At 37.0% G+C, this 13,934-nt stretch overlaps 1 protein-coding gene across 4 annotated transcripts in view; it reads left to right on the top strand.

Moving 5' to 3' along the window:
• The window catches only part of Rabgap1l (RAB GTPase activating protein 1 like), a 526,658-nt gene that overhangs the window by 389,082 nt on the left and 123,642 nt on the right, over positions 1–13,934 (top strand). The window contains exon 1 of one of the 4 annotated variants that reach the window (XM_048356667.1): positions 8,931–9,098. The exons of the other annotated variants lie outside the window; for them this stretch is intronic. Within the exon in view, the coding sequence (XP_048212624.1) occupies positions 8,931–9,098 (168 nt within the window). Of the gene's footprint in view, positions 1–8,930; positions 9,099–13,934 lie in introns of those variants that run through there. 4 annotated transcript variants of the gene reach the window in all.

Genomic DNA, 13,934 nt, shown 5'->3' with positions numbered 1-13,934 from the left:
GAGCTCATAATTTGTTAAATATTAATTAAGAAGGAAGGCAAAAAAAAAGAAGGAAGGCAGATATGAATAAGTCCACTGTGGCACAGATACTGCTATATGAACATAAATTGTTGCTTTTTTGTTGTGTTTTCTAACATTTCTTTTAGAACCCAAGATACATTACTCCCTTAGGATATTCCTAAGTAGGTGACAATGTTTATATCCACTAGCCTAAGTTGACTATTCCTTAGTATCTTTTACCACCTTAGTTATTGAACATAACTTATTCATTTAAAAAAAGTCCTCATCTTGATTGACATATTCATTTTTTAGAAATAAATGCACTTGCTAACACATATTGACTCATATAACTTCATTAAAATGTTTTTCATAATGACAGCTATTACATCTACCATTCTATGTAACATGAAGATGGTGAAAACTCCAAACTCAGTAGAGCATTAGAATTGGATCATAGAGGAAGGCAGAGGCAGTTCACAACTTACCACTTTTAGCTTCATTGATTGATTGATTGATAGATCATAGGGCTTGAACTCACAACCCGGGCACTGATCCTGAGCTCTTTTGCCCAAGGGTAGTGCTATCCTACTTTGAGCCACAGTGCTGTTTCTGGTTTTCTGGTGGTTAGTTGGAGGTTAAGAGTCTCATGGATTTTCTTGCCTGGGCTGACTTTGAACCATGATCCTCAGAACTCAGCCTCCTGAGTAACTAGGATTACAAGCATGAGCCATTCACCTGGCTAGCTTCAGTATCTTTAATAACAATGACAAACACACAAGTAAATAAAGAAACAACACAATGCTAATCTAGCTGAGAGAATCAAAGCCTAATTTGACTTATCATATTTTTAATATGACCAATTTAAAGAATAAGCTTCTATTAAGCATATACTTGAGCCTTCTGCTCAAGCTTGAAAATAAAAATGAGCTTTATGCTTACTGTCCAGGAATGAAGATGAAGAGTTAAGATAGTATTCCATTTTCAAGTCTTATGTCACAAACATGGTTTCAAGAAAGCAGCATATTACAGCTGGACTGAACTGCAAAGGGTGAAACTCCTCAGACTTTGAAAAAGAGAATACTTACCACTTGAAAACTCAGAAGCAGATGTGCTTTATTATCACAAGTATATATTTAAAAGTGACTATTCTGAGGAAGGCTGTAGATACCCCTCTCAACTCAAATCTAAGAATCTTAGATTCTTTTAGAGCAGATGGTAGGCACAGGCTCTGGACCAATTCTGTGCAGATAAAATGGTGAAGCATAGTCCTTCTAATAAGAGTGTTTCTTTATGAGAGCTCTGTTAACCGAAAGATAGCAAATTACAGTGCAGGAAATGCTGGATTCCCTGCTGTGCATCTGTGCACTGAGATCCTGGCTTCCTGGCTCAGCCTTTTTCAGGTTTTATGACTTACATGCTGTTTCAATCATTTCATCAATAGGATAAACATTTTATTAGAAATTGGTATTTTCTAGAGTCTTAAGGTCCAGTTGTTTTTTCAATCTATAGTAGTGTTATTCTATGTGGACAGCAATATTATATGGAGAAACATTATCTATATAAGTGTGTCCTTGGCACAGCAGGCAGACTTGTGAACAACAGTACGCAAGAGAGTCAGAAACAGGGATGGTTATCTTAAGAGAAGAAAAATAAAGGGTGTCTTTTTTCGAATCATTTAGTGTCATATGGAGAAAAAATTGTATTTATCCCATCTTATTATAAAAATATAAATATATAAACATGTAAGTGTGGTAGGCTTTATATTAAGTGCTCCAACTACAAATGAAGAAAAGTCAAAGGGGACAGGAGAAAATTTGGGGAGATTGTTAATAAATTTGTGGTACTGATAGTGATAATCATTTTATATGGGTATCCAAATACATATATGCATTAAATACCTATATCTTTAAGTATATCAATCATTTCTCAATAAAGTACTTAAAATATTTATACATGACTGAGCCTGACAAAAGGTGTCAGATTTCTGGCTTTCTATATATAGTACTTTTCTAACAAATACAACAGCGAAACAGGCAGTCTCGAGCTACTATTTGTCAATGAGGACATGGAAGCGTAATCAAAATGACCATATTTCAAAGAGGCAATAGAGGAAGCTCTTATATTAGTCAAGGCATTGCACTATGACCTGGTCTCAAGGTGCCAGTTATGCTGCCAAGTCTATTCAGAATATGATTACATTGCTTTGGGTAGAGGATTGTTCTTTTATTTAAAAACAACAACAAAATAAAACCTTCAATAATTAGATCTTAAATCTCATGAGATGTCAAGACATTGCTCAGTTAAAAATACACACACAAAAAAACACCCACAAAAACAGGTAGGTAAAGTGTACAGTTCTTTTTTTTTCTTCCTAGTCCTGGGGCTTGAACTCTGGGCCTGGATGCTGTCCCTGAGCTTCTTTTGCTCTTTTGCTCTACCACTTGAGCCACATCATCACTTCTGACATGTTTGAGTAGTTTATTGGAGATAATAGTCTCAGAGTCTCCTGCCTGGGCTGGCTTTGAACCTTAATCCTCAGATCTCAGCCTCCTGAGTAGCTAGGGTTATAGGAGCCACTGGATACCCGACTTGTACAGTATTTTTCAGGAACCCTTTTTTATTTCTTTGGCTTCCTACCATCAGTGTATGAGTTCCAAATATAAATTAGTGAAACCCATTTTCCTGTCATATGACTTGTTAAGTTCAATATCATTACACTGTGATTTAATCTTTTTGTTAAGTAGCTTGAATAATCTATAAAGTTGGAAGCTGTATCTGATCTATTTATGTCAAAGGCATGTAGCATAGTGTTAGACAGAATTAAGAACTGAATGGTAGAAAACTGTCAATTCAAGATTTTACAAGAGACTGATACCATTCATTGCCACTTCTTTCTGACTTACTTGTTATTAGCTTACATTACTTACATGGAGGATTTCACTACTGCATTTCCACACATTTTTTTCCAATATGTTCAATTCAGTCTTACCGCCTATATCACTTCCTTCTTTCCTGCCCAAAACGATTTCAACAGTTTTAACACTTTCCTTGTTAATTTCAATAATAAACTATATTTCAACTGTATTCATCATCAAAATATATTTCAAAATCATTTGCCCACTACTATTCCTTTTTCCCTTCGTTAGATTCATGTTCTATGTAGATAACTATATATAATATATAAAATACATAGATACATACAAATGGATATATATGTGTGTCCATGTCCATGAATATGTATAGCTTTGGCTCAGTCTAGCTTCTTCATGTGAGTGAAAACATACAATATTTTTTTAGCTTGGCTTTTTGACATTTTTTGGATCATACGAACTTGTCAAGTTATTAAACATTCACCTTTTGCAAAGTAGATCACCAGTCAAAAAAGAAATAACTAGGAGCTTGGAGCTCGTGGCTCATGCTTTTAATCCTAGCTACTCAAGAGGCAGAGATATGAGGATCAAGGTTCAAAGTCAGCCTGGGAAAGAAAGTCCATGAGACTCTTTATGTCCAATTAACTACCAAAAAACCAGAAGTGGAGCTGTAGCTCAAAGTGTAGAGCACTAGCCTGTAGCAAAAAGAGCTCAGGCTCAGAAATAGTGCCCAGGCCCTGAGTTCAAGTACCATAGCTGACCCAACAGAGAGAGAGAGAAAAAGAGAGAGAGAGAGAGAGAGAGAGAAATAACTAGGGAATTGTGTTATTGCACTTGTACTTTGCCTAGCTAACAATAGCGTGGGTGCTTTGTTGCACCCATGTGCAATGTATCTATATCTCAAGAGTGAACCAAAAGGGCATATGGTTTCCTAGGAATGACCCTTACACTCTTTAGATGTTAATAGAGTCCAGATAAATGCAATATTGTTTACATATTTCCTGTTCTTTTGAGTGAAGAAAACTAGTTATTAAGTACTAGCTATATGCTAGATGGTATGAGAGATTTCTTTATATACACAGCTTATTAAAATGTCAGAGTCTCTTAGCCAGGTAGATCGTGTTACCATTTTGCAGAGGTTAAGAGAGTATTGAGTAACTTACCCATGTCAAATAGCTAATAAATGTAACTAAAGACTGGGGGACAACTCTGTTGGTAAAGTGCTTGCCCATCATGCATAAGGCTCTGTATAAAAATGATGACGACGACGACGACGATGATGATGATGATGATGATGATGATGATGATGATGATGATGATGGAAGATTTGTACAGAAGCCAATCCCACTAACTTACGCCTACTCCTTTCTGCATACACTGTGGATAACAAAGATATGCACACATCCATAGCACATGGTGTGTTTTTTCTGATAAAGTCTCTGTCATTGCTTGCCTTATCCTTTCTTTGGATACTTCCATGATTTTAAGTTCCTGAAAATTGGAAAATGGCTTTCTCCCCCACATTTGTAACCACTGCAGTAACAACCTAATATGTTTGATGTATTGGTGTTCCTAATTATAGGTCTGAAAATTGAGTCAAATATGGTTTTGAAAATCCATGACAATGTCTTCCACTGTCTAGAATGGCTCAGAAAGATCACTTTTTTAAGATTGTACCACCAACTGCCTGCTTCAGCAGTAGTACTTCAGAGAGTAGCACTTCTAGTCATGGGACACCATGGCTTTGGGATCATTGGCGGTCCATTGCCTTACTCTCCCTTCTGCTAGGTATGAACAAATTAAAACAAACCACTGAAAAACATACCACTCTGACATAGGGATGATTTTGAGCTAGAGGCAATTGAGTTAAAGCAGATACAGGACAGGCTTTGTGCCTGAAAGTACACTACAAATGTCCCTTGTGAAGTTTTCCTCACCCATACTTCCCATCCCAGAATGAGAGCGACACTCGTATAGATGGAGAGGAAACTATATTAGATATCTACATGTAGAGTCTATATAAACAAGCCTTACTGATTAACCTCATCTATATTACTTCCTCCATGTCATTCCTTCAATTTGTCAGACATCTCAAAGTCCTTTTCTTTTGTCTTGTCATTTCTCTGCAAAGTGATGGTTCTTTGTTAAGCTGACATATAAACTCAAGTTCTTCCTGCTTTTTTGAGTTACTTATTATTTCCTCATGTGTCTTCATGCTGCATATATTGAACTTCTGTTGGTTTTCTACTTGTCCAACCTGTCTTTGTTAGGCTTATTTGAAGGGCTGCAAGAAGACAATCTAGGTAAAAAGAAAGAAACACGTTTTCCTTCAATGTATCCAGACTTACTCTATTATCTTGAACTCTTCAGAATTTTAAATTTTTCTTTATGGTAATATAAAACAATTGGAAAAGGCGCACATTATTAACTGGTTGGTTCCAAAGAGTTTCTTTTCTATTGCTCCTGGTTTGGACTTCTTTAAAATTGAAATTTTCTTTTTTAAAAAAAATTTTTTTATTGTCAAACTGATGTACAGAGAGGTTACAGTTTCATACATTAGGCATTGTATACGTTTCTTGTACTGTTTGTTACCTCCTCCCTCATTCTCCCCTCTCTCCTCCCCTTTCCCTTCCCCCCCCCCCATGAGTTGTTCAGTTCATTTACAACAAACAGTTTTGCAAGTATTGCTTTTGTAGTCGTTTGGTTTTTTTACCCTGTGTCTCTCGATTTTGGTATTCCCTTTCAGTTTCCTAGTTCTAATATCAGTATACATGGTTTCCAGTGTTCTCAGATAAGATACAGAGATAGTGCAGATACACCACAGGAAGGGGATCATCAATAATAGAAGCTACGGTTAAAAATGTTCTATGATTTAACCAGATGCTGGTGACTGTCATCCTAGCTATTCGGGAGACTGAGATATAAGGATTGAGATTTGAAACCACCCTGCCAGAAAAGTGCTTCAAATTTTATCTCCAATGAACCAGCAAAATGCTGGAAATGGAGATATGGTTCAAATGGTAGAGCACTAACTTTGAACAGAAACTAAGGGAGAATGCCCTGGTCCTAAGTTAAGTCCCAGACCAGCACACACTTTTTTTTTTTTTTTGTAATGTATGGATATACCTCATCAGCAACAAATAAACTATCTAGGGTTTGAGAGAAAGAAGAAATACTGAGATGAGAGTAACTCATCTAGTATTAGCATTTTTTTTTTTTTTTTGCCAGTCCTGGGCCTTGGACTCAGGGCCTGAGCACTGTCCCTGGCTTCTTCCCGCTCAAGGCTAGCACTCTGCCACTTGAGCCACAGCGCCGCTTCTGGCCGTTTTCTGTATATGTGGTGCTGGGGAATCGAACCTAGGGCCTCGTGTATCCGAGGCAGGCACTCTTGCCACTAGGCTATATCCCCAGCCCTAGTATTAGCATTTTTAAGAACAGAGTCAAATTATATAATTATAAAATCATATGACTCAGTTTTGCTTCTTTTTTACCAGGATCCTTTTGGACAAGAAGTTTATGTAAGAAAAAAATAGTGTTACTGCAAGTAGTTTTGAAAACAAGTCAGATTAAAACATTTTCTTCACCATTTAAAATTTGTATCCTTGCTGGCTGCCAACAGCTCACGCTTGTAATCCTAGCTACCCAGGGGTTGTTGTGTGAAGCCAGGCCAGGCAGGAAAGTCCATTAGGCCCTTCCCTCCAATTGACCACACACACAAAAAAAGCCCCAGAACAAATACTAAATAACTAGATAAATATTATATCATAAAACAAAAAAAAACATTGTAAGTTAAAGAATCACTGAACTCTTCTTTCTACTGCAAGTCACAATGTGATCTTATCCTTCAATGTGGAGTGTCTCTGGTAGTTTTTTCACCCTTACCTACAAGTGGTACAGTCTTTCCAAACAAAATCTGAAGCAGAACTCCTATATCAAAATAATATAAAGATACAGGTACTGTTGCTGTGCATATGTGTGTGTTCTCTGTATTATATATACTATATAATATATATATGTCACATTTAAATGATTCTTTACATAAGCTTTTTTTTTTTTTTTTTTTTTGTCGGACATGGAGCTTGTACTCTGGGCTGTCTGGACAGTACTCTGGGCACTGTTCCTGAGCTCTTCGGCTTAAGACTAGTGTTCTACCACTTGAGCCACAGTGCCACTTCCCATTTTCTGGTGGTTAATTGGAGATAGGGTCTCTTGGATTTTCCTGCCTGGGCTGGCTTTGAACAGCAATCCTCAAATCTCAGGCTCCTGAGTAGCTAGAATTATATATGTGAGTCACTGGCTGGCCTGGCTGTATAAGCTTTTTAAAGTTTTTTTTTCCCCTCCTGAAATTTTAGACAGCAGAATCAAACACTATTTTGATAAAGGAGGTGATATCTTCCTTCCTATTTCTTTCACTTTAGCATTAATTCCATAATTAATTTAACTGTGATTATGGAGATATGTCAGTATATTTCTATTTGATTACTTGAAGATTTATAGCTCTTATATGTAAAAGTAGGAAACAAAGACTCAGAAAAATCTTGCTCTGGCCTCCTAGACTTATTATTTTTTGTACCATGCTGAAATCTTGTATTTATGAGACCAACTACAGAAACAGAATGAGGATGCCAAACAAAGGTTAATTAATTGCTAGGATAAGGTTAAGAGACTATCCCTAAAGGGATCAAATGCTCTTGCTTTTATTTATCTACAACTGATTATTCACATCAAAGAAATTAATCAGATGAACATGAAGATTATACAATTTAAACTGTGGATAATTCCCAATGTTAGCAGCTTTATTAAGGAAGGATCAGTGTGACCACAGATTGTCAAGACAATGTTTCAAACAACTGCTTAGCAAGGTCTATAACATAAGGAAGTTATTTTTGCTTTGAAAATCTCAACGTTGGCATGCACCTATTAATATGCTGTATGCTTTATGTTTTATCATATTTTATATTTATAAAAATATTAGTTTTAATTTCGGACAGCCTTCCTGGCATGCCAAAATGCTTCTGTACACCGTGATGGTGTGAAAAGTCCTTACCAGTGCACAAGCACTTCACCTTGAGGGCGTGTCACTTCTCAGCTGCTCAGCTTTGCTTGTCTGTTCACAATATTTCATCTACCCTGCCACCTCCATTTGGTAGAGATTCTGTTATCTGAAAAGGATTGGAGCTTCCCACTTTAAATATGCAAAAATAAAATGAGACTTATATACGTTCTCCTTGTTAGAAAGCAAGAGTGAATCAGGTCAGCCTTTTGGATGCTATGTGATTTTTCTGTGACATCACATGTTAGGAAAAGCTAGTTCATCTGTCTGTGGGTTTAGGATTCAACAGCATGAGCTGTCAGACTAACACTGATTGAAGGTGCACTGGAAAGAGGAAGCGTATCTGTCCAGTGGTTCACCATTGGCTTCTTATTACAGCATTCTCCCCTGAGACACACTCTGCATGCTCATTCACCTACCTCCTCCTCCTCTTCCCTCCCCTTCCTTTCTTACCCCTTCATTACTGATTCACAGTGAGAGGCAGCACGGCAGTAGCAGCAGCAGCAGCAGGCTGCTTGTCAGGATTCAAGGATTGCAGTGAGCTCATCCTTTTCTCCTTGCAGCTTCACTACTGCCCTGGCTTCCTGGATACTGCTGCTGCCTGCGCATGCACACACACACACACACACACACACACACACACACACACACACACGCTAGATGCTTCTGAGATGGTTGTCTGTTTTCACACATGTATCTGAACTCTCGTGCATCACTCTTGGCTGCATTTTTTTTTTTTTTTTTGCTATTCGATTGTTTTGCTGCTTTTAAAAAAATTTAGATCAGCATTTGATTTTCTTTTTTCATTTTGGACCCTACTTTAGGGCTCTTACATAGTAGATAATTTAGTCAAAATGTTTTTCTCGTGGCGACATTAGCTGACAATTCCCACCACAGACTGTCTCGTACATCCTCCTGGGGAGACATAAGCCTGGCTTCCCTCCACCGCTGTTAAGATTGTGGATAAAAGATCCAGTTTTCTCATTCTGGATACCTACTTATTGCTCATGGAAGAAGGGGTGCCCTGCCCAGCCCCAGCTGCTAAGCTCACACCTCCTGTCAAAAAGTCCCAGGACATGCACGACGAAAGAAGCAAGCTGGTGAATGAGTATGCATGTCGAGTGCTGGAACTTCTGGGGATGGGGCATCGGCTGTTTGTACCTCGACTTCTGGCGGTGAGATGTTTTTTCATTGAACTTTATTTGTAGAGAATCTGCTACCATCTGTGAGAATGTAGCCCTGGAGGAGGCTTGTGATCTGTTTTCTTCTCTTTCTCCCTTTCTATGGAGAAGGAAGGCTTGAGTGGCCACTGCTGTGCCGCTGCCTGGAGCCTAGTCCACACCACTCCTTAATTGGCTGGAGGAAATTATGGCCCTTTTCTCAAGCCTTGAGTCACATTAGTGACATTATCTCTGTGGCAGAGGGAAAAATATTTTTTTTTCTGGCTGTCTAGGCTCAGCAAAAAAGCAGAATATCCAAGTGCTTGATGTAAGCACTTTGTCATTTATGTCTCCAAAGGGTTAAATTTTACAACAAATATAACCACTTCTATAGACTACGTGTGGCTTGCTTTCTAACCTCTGCTCTTTGATTGCCAATTAGATTGGGGTGGAAGTCTACTACCTAAAAATTCTTGGGCAAGAAATCATGGATTTCTCACTAGAAGTGATTTAACTATGTATCTATAAAACAGATGAACGCTGGTAGATCTGTGTTGTGAATCTCGGAAGCCTGGCTCCCTTGTTACTTGATTTCCTGAACAAGAGAAAAACCATCCTTCCTCATTTCCTACAAAGGGTTAAAATTGAATACCCACAATCACTGTGGCAGGGTTTCTCGTTAGTGGTTTGAGAACTATACCCAGCAACTATTCTGTGATATAATTGGTCTACAGTAGCCCTGTACCATTATTTGGTAATAGGTAAAAAATAATTTTATAGAGTGGGTTTAAAAAACAAAACCTTTCCACCTTGTTCCTCATGATTCTCTCAGACTCATAGTACAATATTTACTTGGCTGAATTTACCTTGTCTCTCACATATCTTCCTCCACTATAGTGAATTTCTGCTTATATTTATCTTTATTCATCTTTATGTATGCATTTTCACATTAATGTAATCTCTTTGGAATAATCATGACAGACATGTTAGCCATGTACAGAAAGAATGTCCCACCCTTAAGAAAGTCTTTTTATCATTTCAAGATAAAGCTAGATCCAATAGCTAGCATACAGTTACAAGGAGACATTTTTGAGAAATAGAGGGGTTTTTTTCCTTTCATTTAGGTAAGAATTTTTTAAAAAAACAATGCAAGTGTTTAATTGCCTAGGTGAAATCATGCATTCTTAAATCACATTTGTAATTAATAAAGGAGAAAACTGAAGAGTCACAGCCCTCTTAGAAAGATTGGGGGTTGGTTTATAGAAGCTCAGGAATTTTGGCATAAGGAACTCCTAAAATAGATTTCAACATATTCTCTATATCGCTGAGGAATCTTGTTTACTGTAATATATTTCCATGGTTCCAAGACCACTTAACTTTGTGCCTTAAGACTGGTATCTTTTTAATCATCCTGTGCAGCAGTTTCTTCTTGGCATTTACATTTTCAGAGTTTTGGAGGAATACATAAATTGATAACTAAGAATTCTCATATTGGCATTGAAATGAGTTTAAATTGCTTCTAACTAAAAAAAAATTATATTAGCAATGAAATCCACAGGGAGTTGAGTTCACAAGCTTGAGCTCTTGGGAAGGTCATATATATCTATATGACTGTGCAAGTCTGTGTGATTGCCATTTAGACATGTGAGGTAACATCCCTCACATTGTTTTGGACTCTAGTATTCACAGATTAGGTAATAATGCCATTTACATTACATATGCAAAGCATATGTTGAATTGTTTTATGAGGCCTTTTGAAAATCTCTAGTTATACACAGTTATACTTGAAAGATGATTGATAAAATCAGGGTACTCTGTATTTTGAGAAATCACATACCCTTTAATTAGCAATATGTCTGTGGATTGGGATCTACTGTCCAGTGAGTTATTGCTCAAAGTTGAGCAGATACCAGGTGGAAGTACAGTTGTTCAAACTTGTGTTATTGGACCTGGCTAATAATGCACAATCAATGTCTAATCTGAACAAGTGGTCCTAAGAGGAATCTCCTTTCCATTTCCAGTCAAGAGAACATTCGTGAAAGTGTAAGACAGGTCTCTGTACCTTTTAAATCATACATACTATTTTTTTTTGCTGAGCCTGGGGCTTGAACTCTGGGCCTAAGCACTGTCCCTGAGCTTTTATGCTTAATGCTAGTGTTCTACCACTTGAGATACAGCTCCACTTCTGGCTTTTTTGGTAGTTTTAGTGGAGATAAAAGTCTCACAGAGGGGCTGGGGATATAGCCTAGTGGCAAGAGTGCCTGCCTCGGATACACGAGGCCCTAGGTTCGATTCCCCAGCACCACATATACAGAAAACGGCCAGAAGCGGCGCTGTGGCTCAAGTGGCAGAGTGCTAGCCTTGAGCGGGAAGAAGCCAGGGACAGTGCTCAGGCCCTGAGTCCAAGGCCCAGGACTGGCCAAAAAAAAAAAAAAAAAGTCTCACAGACTTTCCTTCCCAGGCTGGCCTTGAACTGTGATCCTTATCTCTCAGCCTCCTGAGTAACAAGGATTACAGTCATAAGCCACCAGTCTTTTAAATCATATTTTCAACACAAACACGTAGTTTAAATATATGTACATACCTATTTATTTTAAAAATCTGAATCAGTTTTTAAATTACAAGACAAGTTAACTTTTTTAAATCAAAATAATAATTGTAATAACAGTCTGTCAAGGCAGAGTTGCAAATTTGAACTCTTAGCTTGCTTTATTGTCTCCTGATTCACAGAGGTACCATCATTGTACTAGAACATAATGTCTATGTAATTCTTACCTGGAAAGAGACCATTGATTGAACAGTGGATACAAATTTAGAAATTTCACAACTTGCCATTCAAAGGTACAGCCAGTAAGAGCTATTTCCCCTGAACAATTGAAGTACAGTTTTTTGTTGTATGGGCAATTCACCAAATACATTCCATTGATGAAATTAAAATACCAAAGCAGGAGATGAAAACACCTTAAATATCAACTAAGTAGTCTTCCTTTTCTAAAGACTATTCTTCCAAATGACCCTCATGCCTCCAAAAAGGCACTTTAAGTAAAGAAAAATCATATTGGACACTATAACAGGAAGAAGAAGAAAAGACCATTTGAAGTAAAAATAGTGAAGGTGGAAAAAAAATCACATTTACAGTTTTTTCACATGATCCCCTAAAAGAATTTATGTCTTATTAAAGACCCTTAAGGAAAGATTTGTCATCCAAGACTACTGAGAAGCTTAGAGCTAACACTCAGTTATTAGAACTATTTCCACTCTCCCTGCTTCTTTAAAAAAAAAAAAAAGTCACTTTAAAATGTGATAAATCCTTGCACTGAATTTTTCAGTGGGAAAACACTTTGGAAATGGTGTTATCAGTGTCACATGACAAGATGCCTACTCCTAATGTGTGTGAACTTTGGAGAAAGAAGAGGTTTTTCACTGTTCATAGTCATGCTCTCGTCTTTATTTTGTGGAATTTTTTCTTTTTGTTACCAGATGACATGAGAAGCTATTCGTAGTTCATTACTTGTTAAAATTAGTATCCATTAGTTTTAATACTGTACTCTGGGTGCTTTCCATGATGAGTCTCAAGTATTCACAAGAAAAGGCGAGTTGACATATACATATATATTTTACATATGCAGCAGATGTTCCAGTTAATGTTTTATTGGCCAAGGTTTCATTTTGATCAACTTCTTGAGCTGCCAAATTAAATCCTATTATTTTTAGTTTGTGGATTTTTCAAGAACATTAATTTTAAGCAGAGATGAAATAGTAGAGGGAAAGTAGGTCTACCCTTTTGATCTGTGTTACTAACAGCTAGAAAGATTACCTGTTGAAGAGAGATTACAACTTTTAAAAGAAGGTAAACACCCAGTATAGCTCATTATGTATATTTCTGACTCCCCTCAAGATCCCAAAACCATTTGCATAGCAAAATAAGTCTAAATCAACATCTTAACTTGCTCTGTAGAAATTTGGGCTTCTTACTATTGGATAATATTTATAATAGATCCTTTATAAATATATGGACTAAATTTATTTTGGTGTCTATTACATACCAGGAAATTTTACCTTGGCAAATGTAGAGGATAGTTACATTAACATTACTTTTCTCTCTGAATATTTCTTCTTACCTCTTTGAAAGGAGAGAACATTTGTTTAAATGTTTTGAATTGTATAGTCTCTTTATATAATTCTCTTCAAATGAAGGAATAAGTCATGCTACTTTTGAGAAGGTAATTAAACATTTTATATAATTTATAATGATTTGGAGAACAAAAGATGTTGGTAGAGACTAATTTCCAAATTATCCTTTCACAGTTCTTACTTAAAAGATGATAGAGCTGGGGATGTAGCTCAGGTAGTAGAGCACTTGCCTAACATATGCAAAGCTCTGACTTCAATCCATAGTACTAGAAGGAAAGAAAATAAAAGAATCCTGACCTCAGCTTCCCACACAGATAGGATGACAGACATGTACTACTGTGCCCAACTATCGATTGAGAATGGTCCCACACGCCAATTCCTGAAACTGGCCTCAAAGTATCTTCTTTCCTATTTCATCCCCCTAAGTGTCTAGTATTACAAGGATGGGCTACCATGTCCAGCTTAGGGACACAGTTTTCAAACTTGAGTCATATCAATACAAAATCATGTGCTCAGACTGTCTTAATCAGAGAAAGTATTTGTACAGTTATGAATTTAAAACAAATTATAATCTCTATAATCAGTGTGTAAAGACTGGTAGCTCTGGGTGAAGATAATTTTCTTTTCATAGAAAATACTAATACCTTGGACTAATAGTGTTACAATAATATTTGCCATTTGTAAAACATTTAACAAAAATTTCCTAGTGATTCAAAT

Source organism: Perognathus longimembris, chromosome 11, assembly GCF_023159225.1.
Source record: "Perognathus longimembris pacificus isolate PPM17 chromosome 11, ASM2315922v1, whole genome shotgun sequence".
Classification (NCBI taxonomy): domain Eukaryota; kingdom Metazoa; phylum Chordata; class Mammalia; order Rodentia; family Heteromyidae; genus Perognathus; species Perognathus longimembris.
The sequence above is the reverse complement of the archived record's forward strand: the minus strand, read 5'-3'. Positions and strand labels throughout refer to the sequence as shown.